General features: G+C 45.4%; 2 protein-coding genes across 2 annotated transcripts; both read left to right on the top strand.

The window, feature by feature from the left end:
- The first annotated feature begins 7,082 nt into the window (after positions 1 to 7,082).
- Positions 7,083 to 10,424, top strand: LOC100284755 (origin recognition complex subunit 6). The gene is made up of 10 exons (NM_001157650.2): positions 7,083 to 7,262; positions 7,351 to 7,397; positions 7,499 to 7,603; positions 7,687 to 7,767; positions 7,958 to 8,069; positions 8,167 to 8,229; positions 8,822 to 8,909; positions 9,042 to 9,139; positions 9,895 to 9,988; positions 10,093 to 10,424. The coding sequence occupies exons 1-10, from the start codon at positions 7,143 to 7,145 to the stop codon at positions 10,164 to 10,166; spliced, it is 882 nt and encodes a 293-aa protein (NP_001151122.2). The 5' UTR covers positions 7,083 to 7,142; the 3' UTR covers positions 10,167 to 10,424.
- Positions 10,425 to 12,453: 2,029 nt separating this feature from the next.
- Positions 12,454 to 17,046, top strand: LOC100282769 (uncharacterized). Its single transcript, NM_001155675.2, has 5 exons — positions 12,454 to 12,698; positions 12,815 to 12,917; positions 13,453 to 13,571; positions 13,981 to 14,108; positions 14,472 to 17,046. The coding sequence occupies exons 2-5, from the start codon at positions 12,847 to 12,849 to the stop codon at positions 14,952 to 14,954; spliced, it is 801 nt and encodes a 266-aa protein (NP_001149147.2). The 5' UTR covers positions 12,454 to 12,698; positions 12,815 to 12,846; the 3' UTR covers positions 14,955 to 17,046.
- Positions 17,047 to 17,621: the final 575 nt, after the last annotated feature.

Here is a 17,621-nt window from a genome sequence, read left to right as displayed (position 1 = left end):
TGTACCTAGGATTTTCACGAATATTGTTCACCAGATGTGGATCAAGTACAGTAAAAGACCTTAGCATTAGGCGAACGACGTCGTGGTCCGTCCATCGCGTGCTTCCGTAGCTCCTGATCTTGTTGATGAGGGTCTTGAGCTGGTTGTATGTTTGGGTTGGCTCCTCTCCCCTTATCATTGCGAATCTTCCAAGCTCGCCCTCCACCAACTCCATTTTGGTGAGCATGGTGATGTCGTTCCCCTCATGTGAGATCCTGAGGGTGTCCCAGATTTGCTTGGCATTGTCCAAGCCGCTCACCTTATTGTACTCTTCCCTGCACAAGGATGCTAAAAGGACAGTAGTAGCTTGTGCATTTTTATGGATTTGTTCATTTATAAACATGGGACTATCCGAGCTATCAAATTTCATTCCACTCTCTACAATCTCCCATATGCTTGGATGGAGAGAGAACAAGTGACTACGCATTTTGTGACTCCAAAATCCGTAGTCCTCCCCATCAAAGCGTGGAGGTTTGCCAAGAGGAATGGAAAGCAAATGTGTATTTGAGCTATGCGGAATACGAGAATAATCGAAAGAGAAGTTTGAATTAACCGTCTTTCTTTTGTTGTAGTCGTTGTCGTCGTTGTCCTTTTGGGAAGAAGTGGACTCGTCGCTATCGTCGTAGTAGACGATCTCCTTGATGCGTCTTGTCTTCTTCTTCTTCCCGTCTTTTCGTTTGTGGCCCGAGCCCGAGTCTGTAGGCTTGTCATCCTTCGGCTCGTTGACGAAGGACTCCTTCTCCTTATCATTGATCACAATCCCCTTGCCCTTAGGATCCATCTCTTCGGGCGATTAGTCCCTTTGTGAAGAGAACGACTTTGATACCAATTGAGAGCACCTAGAGGGGGGGTGAATAGGTGATCCTGTGAAACTTGAAAACTTAATGCCACAAAAACTTGATTAAGCGTTAGCACAATAATGCCCAGTGGCTAGAGAGGAGTCTCAACAAAACACAATAACCACAAGAGATCAACACAAAGATGGCACAGTGGTTTATCCCATGGTTCGGCCAAGACCAACGCTTGCCTACTCCACGTTGTGGTGTCCCAACGGATGAGGGTTGCAATCAACCCCTCTCAAGTGGTTCAAAGACCCACTTGAATACCATGGTGTTTTGCTTAGTTTACTTTATCCCGCTCGCGAGGAATCTCCACAGCTTGGAGTCTCTCGCCCTTACACTTTGATGTTCACAAAGAAGCACGGAGTAAGGGAGGGATGAGCAACACACACAAGACACAAAATCAGAGTGACAACACGCACACAAGTCGCAACAAGAGCTCACAACACAACCCGACGAGTTCACAACTCAAATAGAGCTCTAGATGCTATCACAAAGAATCAAATGTGCGGAATCGAGGTCTTGGTGCTTTAGAATGCTTGGGAAATGCTTGGTGTACTCCTCCATGCGCCTAGGGGTCCCTTTTATAGCCCCAAGGCAGCTAGGAGCCGTTGAGAGCATTCCAGGAAGGCAATTCTTGCCTTCAGTCGCCTGGCGCACTGGACAGTCCGGTGCACCACCGGACACTGTCCGGTGCGGATTTCTTTCCTTCTTTGGCGAAGCCGACCGTTGGAGTTTGAGAGCCATTGGTGCACCGGACACTGTCCGATGCACACCGGACAGTCTAGTGCCCCCTTATGACCGTTGGCTCGGCCACGCGTCACGCGGAATCCTCGGCTGACCGTTGGCCCGGCTGACTGTTGGCTCATCGGACAGTCTGGTGCACCACCGGACAGTCCGGTGAATTATAGCCGTACGCCGTTAATCATCTCCCGAGAGCGACGAGTTCGCCTGTGAATGGCTCACCGGACAGTCCGGTGCACCACCGGACAGTCCGTTGATTTATAGTCGTACACCGCCGTCGAAGTCCCGAGAACAACAAGTTCGCCAGAGCCAGCCTGGCGCACCGGACACTGTCCGGTGCACCACCGGACAGTCCGGTGCACTCAGACTGAACAGACTTTAGCTGAACACATCCATCTCTTTTCCAAATAGATTTCTCCTGTTTCCAGCACTTAGACACAATGCATTAGTTCTCAAAACAATGTACTAAGTCTAGAAACATACCTTTAGACTTGATTTGCACTTTGTCCAATATTTGATATAGATTTACACTTAAGCACTTGTGTTGGCACTCAATCACCAAAATACTTAGAAATGACCCAAGGGCACATTTCCCTTTCACTCCTCGAACTCATCATAGCAGTCCTCCTCTTGTTGGCCTGATTTCGAGCAACAAATTATGCAAAGGCGAGTATAATTATGGTTGGTGCTCAGCAAGTGTGTATGAAAGAGTGTAGTGTAAGGTTTATCGAGGAATATGACTAAGACTAAGCATTAGCTTTTAATTTTGTAGGTCAAAATTTTATTAGAAATTACCAATTTAGGTATATTCCATCAAAAATAAATAAAAGATCACAATTAAGACAACCCATAATAAACAAAATTTATATCTAATTTAATTTATTTCCATAAATTACTTATGTAAGGGTTCAAGCAGCTCTTGTCTATAAGTACAACAGATATATTAGTTTTACACTATATAGAGGTTACACATTTTTACCCAAAAGTCATGTTACACATTTGCCAAGGGGGCATGACTCTCATACACCTCATTCGAGGAGGCGAAGCATGGTTCACTATGAGGTATTTATAAAGTTTCACTAGCATGAGAAAACTCGTTACGGTTCTAAGCAGAAGTGGTATATGAAACCATCATCTGATAAGGTACCATAGAGAAAATCAACCTGAGAAGCTCCCTATGTTTGGGCAACTCCTCTTCGATTGCGCCTTTCGGCCAGATAAGGTTCTCATACATTAGCTTTCTTACTAGGACTTGGTGCTTACGCGAACCAGTGTCCTAGTCGAATCTAGAGAAGAAGATTCTAACGACCTGGATTAGGAAATCAACTCGTGAACTAGAGTAAAGTAGAAAAACCTTTTAAATTTCTAGAAAATAATTCAAATCCAGGTGTAGATGCAAATTTGAATTCACACATATAAAAATAATGATGCAACATGCAATGAAAAAAATTTATTTTAAGAAAACATTCTTTCAAATACATAGTATATATAAAAACATCTAATTCAAATAAATCATATGAAACATTTTTATTTAAAATTCAAATTATAATTTTGTGTGTTACACACGAGCGGGAAAGCAGCGTTTTTTAAAATACCTTGTTACAATATCTTGAGCTAATCAATTTTTCTTAGTGTATGTCTCGTGCAAACAATCGAGATAATAGTCAAACACGTTCACACTTTATTTCTAACTAGCCAGTTGCCCGTTCTTTTGATATGATTTTTATATATCATGTAAATATGTATAAAAATATAATTATTATTTATTTCTAAACACAAAGGTATATGTTGTCTGCTAGTTAGTCCTAAATTTATAGAGTAGTGGGCTTGTGTTCAAATTCTCGCTTTACACTATTTTTTATATAATTATTATTTATTTATAAACACTAAGATATGTGTGGTATGAGGGTGGGTATCGTGGGACCAACAGGGCATGATGCCGAGGCGGGGGGCACGTGGGGCGGGCATAGTGTGTCAGCACGAGGTGAAGCCGTGGTAGCACAAAGTGTCCACATTTTATTCTTAATAATAGTAGGGATTAATTGGTGCACTCTAGTGCGGTTGAGCAAGTCATTACTTTGGGTGGCAATGGCTATCTACAGATGAATCTACCTTGTAGGTGCCATATAGATAAAGCCTTAAGATCCGGGGAGGTAGAGAGACATCCTTCATATAGACCACAACTTTTGCATTAAATGAATAAAGATTTTTACAACATAATCTATAGACTAGCTGAATGTCCGTGCGTTGCAACGGGAATATATAATACCAGTATACTACAATAACTTATATACAAAATGTGTGTTATATTGTTATGAGAAAATGTTTCATAATCAATTTGTGATCCTAGCCATACATAAATTTTGTTATTTTAATCTAGTTATTTCACCACTACATTGCAACCATCAGTATCATGCAGACTTCGATATATGCCACGATCTGTATGGTCTCATCATTGGAGAGCACGTTCCACACATGCCGGAAAAATTCTCTCGTACATCATTAGTCATCAGACACGCACCACCATATGCTCTTGCTTAAACAAAAAGGTAAGTGTGTATGTGTTTGTGAAGAGAATTAAAGGCAGGTCGACACAAAAGCTACCCTGACGGTGGCGAGGATGACGAACTGGTCACTGTTGTCGATCCTCCTCTGTGTCACCTCCGGCGCCAAGATGACGCCACAATCCTCGATATAGTAGTCATCGAACGCACACGACATGACGAGTACCGATGACTCTTGGTTGGGCTGCCAAACGAAGTGCACCCCGGGCTCATCAGCGAGGTAGTACCCCTGGCCGTTGCACCACCGGATGCGCTATTCCACTACATACATCATGTTCGAGGACACCCACACAACGTCAGCAACGTCCATCGTCCCAGCGCACAAGAATTCATGTCCGGTCAGTAGCGACTTACGTGGCAGGTTGGGCTTCAGGTGGACGATGAGCTGGACGGCGTGATGGTGTCGTCGTCGGATGCGGTGTTCAGAACAACCCGAGAGTCATCGACGTTGGCGACAACCATGAGGCCCCCCTGCTTAACGATGGACAACGCGGTGCAGCTGCTCTGGACCACGTCCAAGCGGCGGCTTCGCGGGAGCTTGTCGTACACAGCAGCGCATGCGACCATGTAAGACTGTTTTTAGAGGTCGAACTGACAGTCGCCAAGCTTCTTCTCGTCATCGATGAGCGACGACAACGCGAGTGCCTCCTGCTCATGGAGTTTGTTCAGGGTTTAAAGTAGGAAACATGGATTCATGCTTGGCGTTGGTTTATGAAAATGACTCACAAGTCTGATCCATGGAAAAAAATATTACGAAGAAAAAAATGTCACACATGCAAAAAAAGGAATTTAAGTATAATGCATTATTCAAACAAAAGAAATAGCATGCAAAGCTCTTCTTTAAATAATATTACCTCCATCCAAAAAATATAATTCAAGAATCTCGGTGATACTTATCTACTACTACGCATTGTGCAATGGTAGCAAGTGAGCTTGGAGAGAGATGTAGTAGATGTGTTTCCTATCATAGATGTAGACATAAACACATATAGGTGGGTGCCCGTGCGTTGCAACAGAAACATTTAATATCATGATAACTTATGAACAAATGTGTGTTATACTGTTATGTGAAAATGTTTCGTAATTAATTTGTGATCCTAGCCATACATAAATTTTGTTATTTCAATCTAACTATTTCATCACTACATTGCAACCAACAGTACCGTGCAGACTTCTATACATGATAGCTGAATGCCCGTGCGTTGCAACGGGAATATATAATACCAGTATACTACGATAACTTATATACAAAATATGTGTTATACCGTTATGAGAAAATGTTTCATAATCAATTTGTGATTCTGGCCATACATAAATTTTGTTATTTATAATCTATCTGTTTCATCACTACATTGCAACCATCAGTATCATGCAGACTTCGATATATGTCACAATTTGCATGGTCTCATTATTGGAGAGCACGTTTCACACATACTGGAAGAAATTCCCTCGTACATCGTTAGTCATTGGACACATACCACCATACGCTTTTGCTTAAACAAAAAGGTAAGTGTGTGTTTGTAAGACTAATGGTCAAACATCGTATAACCATAAAGTTAGAATACTATATTAATATATTAAATAAATTAATCCAATAGACATAGATTAACCCAATTAACATAGGATAAATAAATATCTAATTATAAAAGTATGAAACATGATATAATCAATGTTGTTACTGCGTAGTAAATATTCATACGAGACTAACACAACTGGAACAGTTTAATTTGGAATTAAAATGGGGAAGTTACGAATTTCCAAAGTTTCTATGTATTTGATATAGGATTAATTAGGAAAACAATTTTATTGTTGTTTTCATGACAAAACAGAGGTATTATGTCATAAAAATAATATTATAGAATTATAGAAATTGGAATGAACTCATTTGGATTTAATATAAAATTTCCATGAATTAAATGGGTTTCTGCAATTATTTTTAAATTTAAAATCAATTTCTAAATTCCTTTTCCCTATTTTCTTTATTTCCTGGACTGCGTCCCAAATTCCAGAAAGATCAGGGGCTAAGCTATAAATGTTTTTCTAGACTCAGTGAGCATATAGAGTGGACGACGGGTTAAACAGAAAAGACGTCTTAGTTGAAGTTGTACACAATTCAACATGAGCCATGTTGGTTAGAGGGTGGAAGGCTAGGTATTCTACTCAATAGATCCAATGTCCGATTTCTGAGCTGCCATGGTTTAATTTTTTTCTGCGCGCGGAACGGGGGAGGGCAGAACGACAGACTACTATTGCTTACTTAATAAGTAGTAGAGATTTATACCAAGTACACATTTACCATTACACAAGAATTTCTATGCTCTACTACTACTTTTCTTTTTATTATTTTTAGTTTTCTTTTGTTTTTCCTATTTCAAACCATCAAACATTATTTATATGCAACAATAAAAAATGCAGCATACCACGCACACAATTTTTATGTACCATTTATTTTTTTAAATTTCAAATGTACATAAAAAGGATAATTCACTATACGACAATAAAATAAAAGAATAATTACGTTTAATTTAAAAATTAAAATTTGGGGTGTTGTAGCTCTAGAAGTTTATATGTATTTAATTGTCATACTCTCGAATGTTCGATATATATTTTATTTTAGTTTTGCTGAATCAGCTGTATAAAGTATAAAATTGAAAAGAGGAAAGGAGTCAGAATATCTTTGTCCTGATAAGCCACAAGAACAGAGCAGATCGCCCGATGTTTCAGCCCATCACATCACGCCCGCCAACCCCATGTTAGGGAAAAAAAGAAATACTTGAGACATGTTAGGCGCGAAAGGCTACAATCCCAACCTCCCGCCATTTCCCTCGCCCGCCAAAACGGCCCCGAAACCGCCCAGATCGCCACTATTTGTCCCCGCCAAAATGCCCAAATCCGCCTCCCGCTCCCGTTCCCCAATCCCAGCACCGATCCCCGCCCCTCCGACGCGCCGGCGGCCATGGACATGTCGTCGATCGCCGCGAACCTCGGTCTCTCGGGGTCCCGCCCCGTCATCCGCAAGGCCGGCGAGCTCCGCCGCCTCTGCGACGTCAACTTCGATTCTTCTGTCCTCGGCATCGTAAGCTGCCCGGGCTGCGCACTCTCTTCCCCGAGTTTCTGTCTTTCTTCCGCCGCGGACGTGCCTCTGACCTGTGTGTTTTTTGCAGGGCGAGGTCTGCAAGGCCATCATCTGCCTGGAGATCGCCGCGTCCAAGTGAGTCTGGGTTTGCTGGTCAACTTTTCGATGGATTGCCCGTGCAGGGAACCTTATAGGCTCTGTCGTGACCCGTGTCGTTCCGTTTGCTGTTTGCTCAGGTTACAGGTGATATTTGACCGGGCGGAGGCTGTGCGTATGAGCGGGATGTCTGAGAAGGCGTACATCAGATCATTCAATTCGCTCCAAAATGGTCTTGGTGTCAAGTATGCTTCTCCTCCCTTATGTTTCGCCGATCAATGTGTCAATTTTTACCCCGTGATTATTAATGTGAAATTTGCCCTTGTAGGACGACTTTGGATGTGCGTGAATTGGGCATCCAGTTTGGCTGTGTCAGGCTGATACCTTTCGTTCAGAAGGGATTGTCACTGTAAGTCTTATCCCATGGCAGCCCGATTTCACTTGCATCAACATTTGAAGGCCTATTGATTGTGAATTTTATCCTGAGACCATGAATTGTAGACAATGGCAATATGAGCCTATTTGAAACTATCCCCAAGTTTGCAAGTTGCAGCTTGATTCTTCATTGTTATACTGAGGGTAGAATCTATATATTTCAGCTATAAGGAGCGCTTCCTTGCTGCATTGCCACCTTCACGCCGGGCAAGCACTGACTTTGGTCGGCCAGTGTTTACTGCAGCAGCATTCTACTTATGTGCGAGGAGGCACAAGGTGCTTGCCTGTTTCAGTAACAGTTTACTCTATTCTTCTGTATTGCATAGGCTGTTTGTCTTCTCTAGTGCTGAAGCTTTCCTTATTTTTCTTGTAGCTCAAAGTTGACAAACTAAAGCTGATCGATCTATGTGGCACATCGAGCGCCGAATTTACAACGGTATAGTTTATTTATATCCTCTTTGTATTGTTAGATTCTATGATGCCTAGGATCGATTCCTAAGCCCCTATAATACCAATCCATAACTGGAAAATCTTGATGACGAGTACATCTGTTTTACTGAGAGGAATAGAGAAACATACATTGTTGTTGTTGGAGAGTTCGCTGTCGTTGGCGTCACCTCTGTTGCCCTGCAGAGGAACAACAGGCATCAAAATCCGAGCCGCTGTGGGTTGTCGCGCTTTCAGACACTCTGACGCTTAGGCGATGGAACCTCTGTGGGGATTAGGGTTTCGTGGTGAGGTACTAACGTTGACTTTCCTGCGACCCCTTAATCCTTTATATATAGCGTCGTGTGCACGGGGGCTCCAACCGAGGTTAGCGTGAGTTCTCTCAATCAAGGGCCCGATTAAAGAGACAATTAGTTAGGTTAAGCCCAATCCGGTCTCTATTGATCGGTTGTAGAGGACACACCCAAACACCCAACATGTATGTCTGCACATAGCTGCACTGTGCTCTTGTGCTGTGCGCTCACTTGAAATTGTGCACTGTACACATGCTCTTTTCTTACTTTCAGTTGATCTGGTTGCAGGTTTCAACATCAATGACAGACCTCTGCTTTGATGTTTTTGGGATAGCCAAGGAGAAGAAGGATCCAAAGTCCATCAAAGGGAACAGAGGTATTTACACACTTTGTTGATCCATTCCTTCCATCATTGAGTTACTCATCCACAGCGAAAAATACATGCTACAAATAAAGCTTTGTGTTGCTAACTCTCCATTGAACTCCCTATCTTTTGTCGTTGTTGCAGAACTGCTGGATGTTTTGCCAAGCAAAAGGAAACATGAAGATGGCGGTGATTCATCTGCATCCGATGAATCCTCAGACAACGATCAAGACGAGCTAGATGTATGTACCTGATTACTTCTGATTGCTTATGGATCACTGATATCACTTCTTGTTGCATCTAAAAAATATCTTAGTAGGCACTGGAGTTTAATCTGCATCATCTACACTGATGTGGTTTACCTGACGAAAATGATATTATATTTAATATGTAATGGTCTTCCTGTTAGAAAATTTTCCACATCGTAGAAATTTCTACAACTGCATTTCCTTGCATATGGCTTTCACCTGCATGATACATGTCCACATTCTTTTTTTTACCAGGAGTAAATATAATCCTGGTTTAATCAACCAAGTTGTTTGAGTAATCAGTATCTCCCCTGGATTAATCAAATATAATGAAATAACTTTTTAAGTTAAACTACCTGGGTGGGGGTGGGGGAGAGAATTCCCCCCACCTGAATTATAATGTGGGGGGTTGGTTCACCGGTCAGAGCTGTGAAACCCAACCCAACGTGTGCTACATATGCCAACATGGCAGGTTTATGTGCATGCTAGATGGCTGAAAAAGACCTAACATGCACAAAAACAGTACTGAAAGATGTATTCTGTTCGACATCAGTGCAATTTTGATGGTTCTTACTATCTAATACTGCGCAACAGAAACTGCATCTAAGTCGTTTATTCTACGCCGCGGTGTGTCAAAGCACGTCCTTGTTGCATCCGCACAGTTTTCCTGCCGATGTTACTACCTGTGCAATGTCTACACGGACCACTTTCTTTGGGCCTGACCGCTGTGTTGCTTGTTCTGATGCCAGTTACCAACTCACAAGAGGCGCAAGAAGATGGAGAGAGAAGCATACAAGGACTGGAAGTCGTCCGTTCTCTCCTCGAACAAGAAAACCAAACCAGGTCTGTGCTTTGCTTGTATCCCTGACCTTTCTTTTTTTGATATTTATTTCTCGACCCAACCTTGTGTCTGACGACTGACGAGACTAGTTCCCGCCCGTTTTCAGACCCTGCCAAGCCTAGGAGGCAAGCTCAACTCAACTTCAAGAAGCCGGCAGAAGTACCTCCTGCAGCCAACTAGATGAGTACGAACCCTCTTCGCAACAAATGCAGTTTGCTGAGACTGAAAGTGGTGTATTTGCTCCATCCTCATCTATGTTCCTTCTGAACGCATATGGGAAAAAAAAGCCCGGACGCCTTTTTGCTCCTTGTTTTTGTTTATCTTTGTGACGTAAGTTATTCATGAAAGTGCTGTTGTGCGGCATACATACTAGTGTAAATGACGACATGTTTATATTCTAGTGTTACATAGAGAGAGAGAGAGAGATGTGTTGGAGGATGACTAGCTGGTCTGTTATCTCATCTCATATCTAGTCTTCTTGGTGCTGTCAGCCCAATTGGCGCCACTTGCACCCTGACGCCCTGGCGCCTACGCGTGCCCATGTGGTCATCTGGCAGGCTCCAGGTATTCTTTAAAGAATACGAGATAGCGATACCAAAATATCTCTTCAAGTGATCAAATCGTCAAGGAACAGAGTCACCCGGGTTGAAAAGTAGGAGTGGAAAGTGCTTCTGACGTCCGTTGCGCTTAACCTAATGCAGGCTTTGTCCTCTACTCCCAAGCTGCGCTGTCTTTTAGTAGTATTTCATAATCGCGAGTTCGTGAATCGTGATGCGATCGGCTTGGAATAACATGGCTCTTGAGGTCGGGTGTGGACGTGTTTGTCTGAGGCTTGGAGCACAGACCCCAGAGGCCAAGAGAGTCCTCGAGCTCGAGACGAGTCCCCGGCGCTTGGCGGAGAGTGCGAGACCGCAGGCGCGGGCGAAAGGGCGCACGGCGGCAACTCTGTGGGTGCCGCCGTGCCGTGCAAACTAGGCGCCAGGGGGCCAGTGTGTGCCCGCCACGCGCCACCCACCTCCCGACGCGATCCAATGCCTTCAGGCTGCACCTCTTTTGCTAGACTTCACCAACCCTATGGAAAACGCCAAAACGATGGGTGACCTGGCTGAGAAGGACGGCTGGTTTGTTTAGATTGTTGAGTGCTTGAATTCTTCTGAACGTGAACATGTTCCACATTTAATATGGAGGACGCTGTCATGACTAAAATGTTAGGTATGTAGATGATTCAGTAGTAATTTAATCTAGGAAAAAACATATTTATGACAACATACCAGCGGCAGATATTTTGTGTATTGGCGTAGCCGTCCCGTTTAGTGCAGTACAGCGTGTCGACCACCACCGTTTCATCGAGGAGAAGACGAAACGTCGATCACCATTAGCATAGGGAAGGAGAAGACGAAGCGAGCAGTCATGCTGTTTGTCGACGATCCTCGGAAAAAAACCGAGTGCTCGAAGTCTTCCGAATGTGAGCATCCCGCTCGGTGGAGTGTAGTGAGGTAGCTGCGCAGATCACCACTGTTTCTCTAGGAAGGAGAGGATGAAACATTAAGCACCACTAACACCAGGAAGGAGAAGACAGAGTGAGCAATCACGTCGCTTTTGTACACTCCTAAAAAATGTGATTGTCGACTTCACCCGGGTACGCGAAATCTCAGAACGACACTCGTTTTAGACACATGCTCTTAGAGTGCTCGAACAAGTAAGAACTAGAATGAGGACGTTTAACTAAGCGCTAAAGCAGAGATGAACCGAGTGATGATGATATGGTAAAGCTTATATAGTCAAACCAGGAGATGAAGAGCCGCATGACGTATGTCCTGTTTCTGGGTGGTACGACGATCGTGCCATGGTTTATCAACAACAACGACGGTGTGCACGAGATGCACCTTCGTTCCTTTTCCAATGACTCCACGCGACCGAATGAAGTTCAATTATATAACTATGTTAACATCACGCCAATTTCTCCTATGACACTAAAACATAATATATACTACATCCGTTCTTGAATATGTGTCGTCCGCTAATTCATTTTTAACTAAACCACGATAAATAAAAAAACGGAGGTAGTACCTTATTTAATACAAGTCTTTACTTTTTTTATATATAAGACAGACCCACAAAAATAACTAACACAGGAAGTAGCTCTTAAGAAGCCACTCAGACGCCGTTACTTGCACGGTGCGCATAGTTTGTGAATTGTTGCAAGATACAGTAAGCATTAAAATATAAGGGCGGCGCGGCGTGCAGCAGTGGCACATGCGCTGGCTGGACGTTGGTGGGTGGCGATGTGCCAATGTCACATCCCATCCGATCCGCCTCCACGCGCCAGGGGCCCAGGGCGGAGCAGCGGTGTGGCCGTGTGTGCCTGCCTCCCACACGCCCCGCGCGTGGCGCCGCCCAGCCCACCGGACCCGGGAAACTACCCTTTCCCCCCGTCAAGCGGGCCACGCCAACGCCCTGCCCCACGGATCAGCGAGACAGAGATCTCAGTTCCTTCTCCCGCTCCGGTTCTTCTTCCTGCCGCGCCGTGGGCCCCGCCCTTGTCCCCTTTCTTCTCCGTCTCCTCCCTGCCTATCCCATCCCATCATCGTCGTCTCCCTACCGCAATCGAAGAAAGGGCCGGGCTCAACCGAGCCCTCAAATCGCCGCATCGCGCCCCTAGCTCTCTCCGTCTCCCTCATCCTGACCTCGATTCGAGCTAGTTTCGGGAAGGTGAGGCTCGTTTTCCCCCCTAGTCCTTGCCTTCTGGTTTCCCGCCCTCGGCGTCGGATGCTCTGTGGTTAGGGTGTGGGGGGAACTGACGCGGAGCTCTTGATTTGTTGTTGCAGCAAAGGTACCGGATCAACCCCCTTGATCACCCATGGTGCCCAGGGATAGGGCGCACAGCGCCGCTGCTGCCACCGCGCCCCCGACGGAGAAGCCCGTTCAAGGGTGAGTCTTGCGTCGTGAGTCGTGACTCGTGATTTTGACTAATCAATGGAAGAAAGGAAAAAGAAAAAAGCAGCAGCTACATACTGTAGTTTTTGCTGCGCGTTTGATCGCATTAGGTCTTTGGTGATCGATCACTAGTGTTTCTTGTCGGTCTCTGCACACGTAGTTCGGAATCATGTCTAACATTGGTTTAAACCTCTCTTTAATTCAACAACGATGATGTGCTGCAGTTCGAGAGAAAAAAAAGGTTTCATGAGTTTTTTTTTAATTTGTAGTACTTCACTCTCCCTCCCCATGTTTTTTTTGGCACCCTGTACCTGCAAAACTAGTAGAAGCAAATGTGGATGTTTGTCACTGAATAGTTGATAATCCCTTCAAAGGAAGTTCTGCTTTCTCTAATGTCGAGGCTGTGGATAAGGCAGAGCCAAAGAGTGGCGAAGGCTTGTTACATTCTTCGAGCATGATTCCCTAATTAGCAAGCTTTTCTACTGCAAGTGCGCGACACAATTTATCGCTGATACCGAACATTCGATAGGCCTATCCAGAACAACAAGTGCGAAAAGAAGGCTCCAAAGAAGGTGCATAAATCTGAGAGAGAGAAACGTAAGCGGGACAAGCAGAATGATCTCTTTGGTGAGCTGGGAAACATGCTAGGTATGCGTTCTGTTACAAATTGAATCTACAACAGCATGATCTATGGCTGCATAACATTAGAGTGTTCCTTTCTTAACTCGAAAAATCCATGCTGTTTCGATTTATTTTGTGCCATCCTGTTTCTTCCATATCATTTTGTCCAGGTCAGTGCAGTTTGCAACTCACCTGCGTGCCTGCTGTTTGTTGATTTCCTTCAGTTTTGGATTTCCAAGTCCAACTTTCAGAGTTTAGCATGTTTACGTGGATAATATTCAAAACACACTTGTCATTGTTATACAGACAACCTGCTGCAAGTGTTCCATGCATATGTGGTTATTGATTATTTTGTCTCAACTCTACTACTACTACTACCATACTTATGCTCAAAGTTGCATTTAAATTTTTCCTAACCAGTGTCATCTGTTTTCAGAACCTGATAGACAGAACAATGGAAAGGCATGCATATTAAGTGACACTACACGAATACTTAAAGATCTACTTTCACAAGTAGAATCTCTTCGAAAGGAGAACAACACGCTGAAGAATGAGTCTCATTATGTAAGTGAGCTCCTCTTAGTTTCTGAAATCTGACCATATCATAATTCGGGGAATTTTAATTAAATTTGTATGGACTTCTGATTAACTTGATGCTCTGTATACTTTAAGAAAGAGAAAAATCTGTGCCCTGTGGGTGGTAATTTTTCCTATTCAGAAAAACCTGTGAGTAGTATTATTTGTTTTTGTATCCAGAAGAATTTGCTCGCCCAAGGGCCTAATTTTACTTGTGTAATATTGAAGGTTCCATTATGTGTAACATCATTTGCGAAGATATCCGCAAATAAAACTTACAACACCACTTGAAAAGATTTGCTATACCCTAGCCACTGATTCAACATATGCTTCTTTCATTGTACAAAACAGGTCGCTTTGGAGAGAAATGAACTACTGGATGAAACCAATATGATCCGTGGCGAAATATCAGACCTTCAAAACGAGATGAGGATGCGGCTAGAAGACAACTCTATCTGGAGTCATGACACTTCTAGACCAAATCTTACAGCACCCCATCCAGCGACCACAGTATTTACATTGCAGCATTCACCACATCCACAAGTCATTGCAACAATGACACTTCCTCTGCAACAGCCAGCAGTCGTTGAGCAATCTTACGCTGCCCCACGGCGGGAGCTACAGCTATTCCCTGAAGCTGCACCCACTGAAGATACTGAGCCACCACAAAACGAGGGGACCTCTAATCATGTGATGCGGCCGCAGGCGAGGTACCCACCAGCAATGACCACTTTGCCTGGGCATGTATATCCAGTCCTTCCAAGAGTGGAAGATGAGCAACGCAGCAGCGGCACTACTGGTAGCAGAGAGGAAGGCGGGGTAGGCAACCGTTAACAGCTCGAGTACAAAACGAGAGATCTGGCTCACAGTTTGAAAAGTTCTCGTAGTTTCAACTTTAATGTTTCCATTCTAGCTGATGTGCTAAAGAAACCTTAAAACCTATGCGGCTGTGCCTGCACATGTAAATATCATTCCACTCTGTATTACCCGAACTTAATCTTCAACTAGTTACTTCGATGGGAGCAATCTATCTTTGTTAGTTCGTCCACTTCGTAGTTTATCTGTAGTACTTGTACCAAGCAGAAGTTCAAGGAGTACCTGATTCGAGAAAACATGTTAATCACTCTTTGTATCTATAGTTCTGTACAAGCTTGGATAACTCCGAGCAAACGCTAGTCTGCCTGATGTACCACTGTACAGTTACAATTTTTCTCACTGGAAATCCCACCTTGAGTATGGTTGCTTAAATTCAGCAAGTCTGGATACATCAGCAAGCAACAATAACGGAGCTGCAGCCTGCTTCCTTCTTCACAGAGATTTTCTGTGTTTCTGAATCCCTCACTTGAGCTATCTCATCCCACCGGCCTTCTGATGCGTATGTGTTCGACAGCAGAATGGCATCTGAAGGATGGTAGTGGCCAATGGCGTCCAACTGTGCCTGCACCATCCTCCCCAGCTTCGCATTGCCATACACTCTGCAGGCGGCAAGCAACGCTCTCCACGCCGTAGCATCACCATGGGATGACACTCTCTGTATGAGTTCATAGGCTTCATGTAGACGCCCTGCTCGTCCCAGGAGATCGATGACGCAGCTGTAGTGCTCAGGGCTGGGAGATATGCCGTATCGCTGCACCATTGTCTCGAGGAATTCCTTCCCTTCCTGCACCAACCCGCCATGGCTACAAGCAGTTAGCAGGGCTAGGAAGGTGACCCCGTTAGGAGCCACACCGTCTTCCATCATCCTGTAGAACAAGGAGACGGCGGAGCCTGGCTGCCCATTAACTCCAAATCCCATGACCATCGCTGTCCATGCCTTCACGTCCCTATCTCGTATTGCATCGAAGACTGCAGCTGCCTCACTGGGGCACCCGCACTTGAAGTACATGTCCATGATCGCTGTCCCGAGCGTGCTGTCAAGCTCGAGCCGTGCCTCTTCAGCAAGCTCATGGACAGAGCGACCGGCTGCCAATGCCCCAGACGCTCCACACGCAGAGAGAACGCCCACAAGCGTCCCAGAACTAGGTCTCATCCCAAGCTGTCTCATTCCACCAATCAAGTCCATCGCCTCCTGGATCTGCCCAGCCTTTGCATAGCCATCCGCCATACAATTACACAGCACCAAGTCTCTTCTAGCTGTCTCATGAAACACCTTGCTTGCACACTCAATGCTGCCCTCCCTCACATACATCCTCACCATTGCTGCCGCAACCTTCACATCGTCGCATAACCCTGCCTTAGCGCAGAAGCCATGCACTGACTCCCCTTGCCAGCCACACCCAATCAAGGTGATCACCACGGTCACGTTGACATCCACTCCAGACCACCTCATTGCCGTGAACATCTGAACCGCTGTGCCCACATCCCCTACATTGACGTAGCCTCCGATCATCGTGTTCCACGACACAGCGTCCTTCTCAGGCATTTCCGCGAACATCCTCCGCGCGTCCGCCATGCTCCCGCTGCTGCAGTAGAAGTGGCACAGCACATTCCGTAGGCTCACAATGTCCAGGAACCCGTACTGCAGCACGAGCGCGTGCACCTGCTTGCCAATCGAAGCTGCCTCGGCGTCATTGGGGATTTTCGCGCAGAGCGCGAGCAGCGGCTGGAACGCGAACTCGTTGAGCTCGGGGAGGCGCGCCCGCGCGGAGGCGAGGACCGAGAGGGATGCGGCGAGGGAGGTCGCGGAGGGGCACGACGAGAGCGCGCGGAGGATGGCGGTGTGGTGGAAGAGCGTGGGCCGCGGCACGGCGGCGAAGAGGGAGAGCGCGTAGGGGAGCGGCGCGAGCGGGGAGGCGATGAGCCTAGCGGTGGGGAACGCGTGGTGCGGGAAGTGGGAGCATTTCAGCATCAGGGCGTGGAGCTGGAGCAAGTGCCCTGGCCGCGTCGCCGACTTGAGCAGCGCCGTCAGCGGCTTCCGCGGTAGCATCGCCCTTGGTTGGGAGGGCACGAGCTCGCCGGCTCGTTCGCATGAGAGGAGACGTGTGGACTGTTCGTCAGGCGCGCGTGCGCGTGTCGCCAGTGCAAAAAAAATAACGTAGGCTCAGCGGCGTTCGGGGTGTCCATCTAGCGAAAAAAGCCCAGAGCGGGCCGATGACACTTTACATTACTGAACCATTACTGAACATATAGAATTTAGTGAAGCCCGGCCCATCTAATCAAAGCTAGGGTTTCTTCGTCCACTCCACCCCCCCGGCTCCGTCTCTCACGTTAGTTTCTACCGCAACTGTAAGATCCTCTCCTCCACTTCATTGTATGCGTGTTTTTTTGTCACTTCCACAGACTTACAGTAGATATCTAGTTCGATCCAACTCGCGCCGTTGTTAGTAGCATTTCGGATCCGGCGAGCCCAGAAGTATGGTGGATTGCCCTTACGTGAATTGATTGCGCAGATATGCATGTGCCTTGAAATCAGTATATAGTGGTAAATGATGCTGGATCAGAATTCAAAAATACCAAGCTCTGTACTCGTTTAATACTCTTTGAAAGCAAATAGTATCAGAC

This window comes from Zea mays, chromosome 7 (genome assembly GCF_902167145.1).
Source record: "Zea mays cultivar B73 chromosome 7, Zm-B73-REFERENCE-NAM-5.0, whole genome shotgun sequence".
In the NCBI taxonomy this organism is placed as follows: Eukaryota; Viridiplantae; Streptophyta; class Magnoliopsida; order Poales; family Poaceae; genus Zea; species Zea mays.
This window is presented reverse-complemented; position numbering and strand designations above follow the sequence as displayed.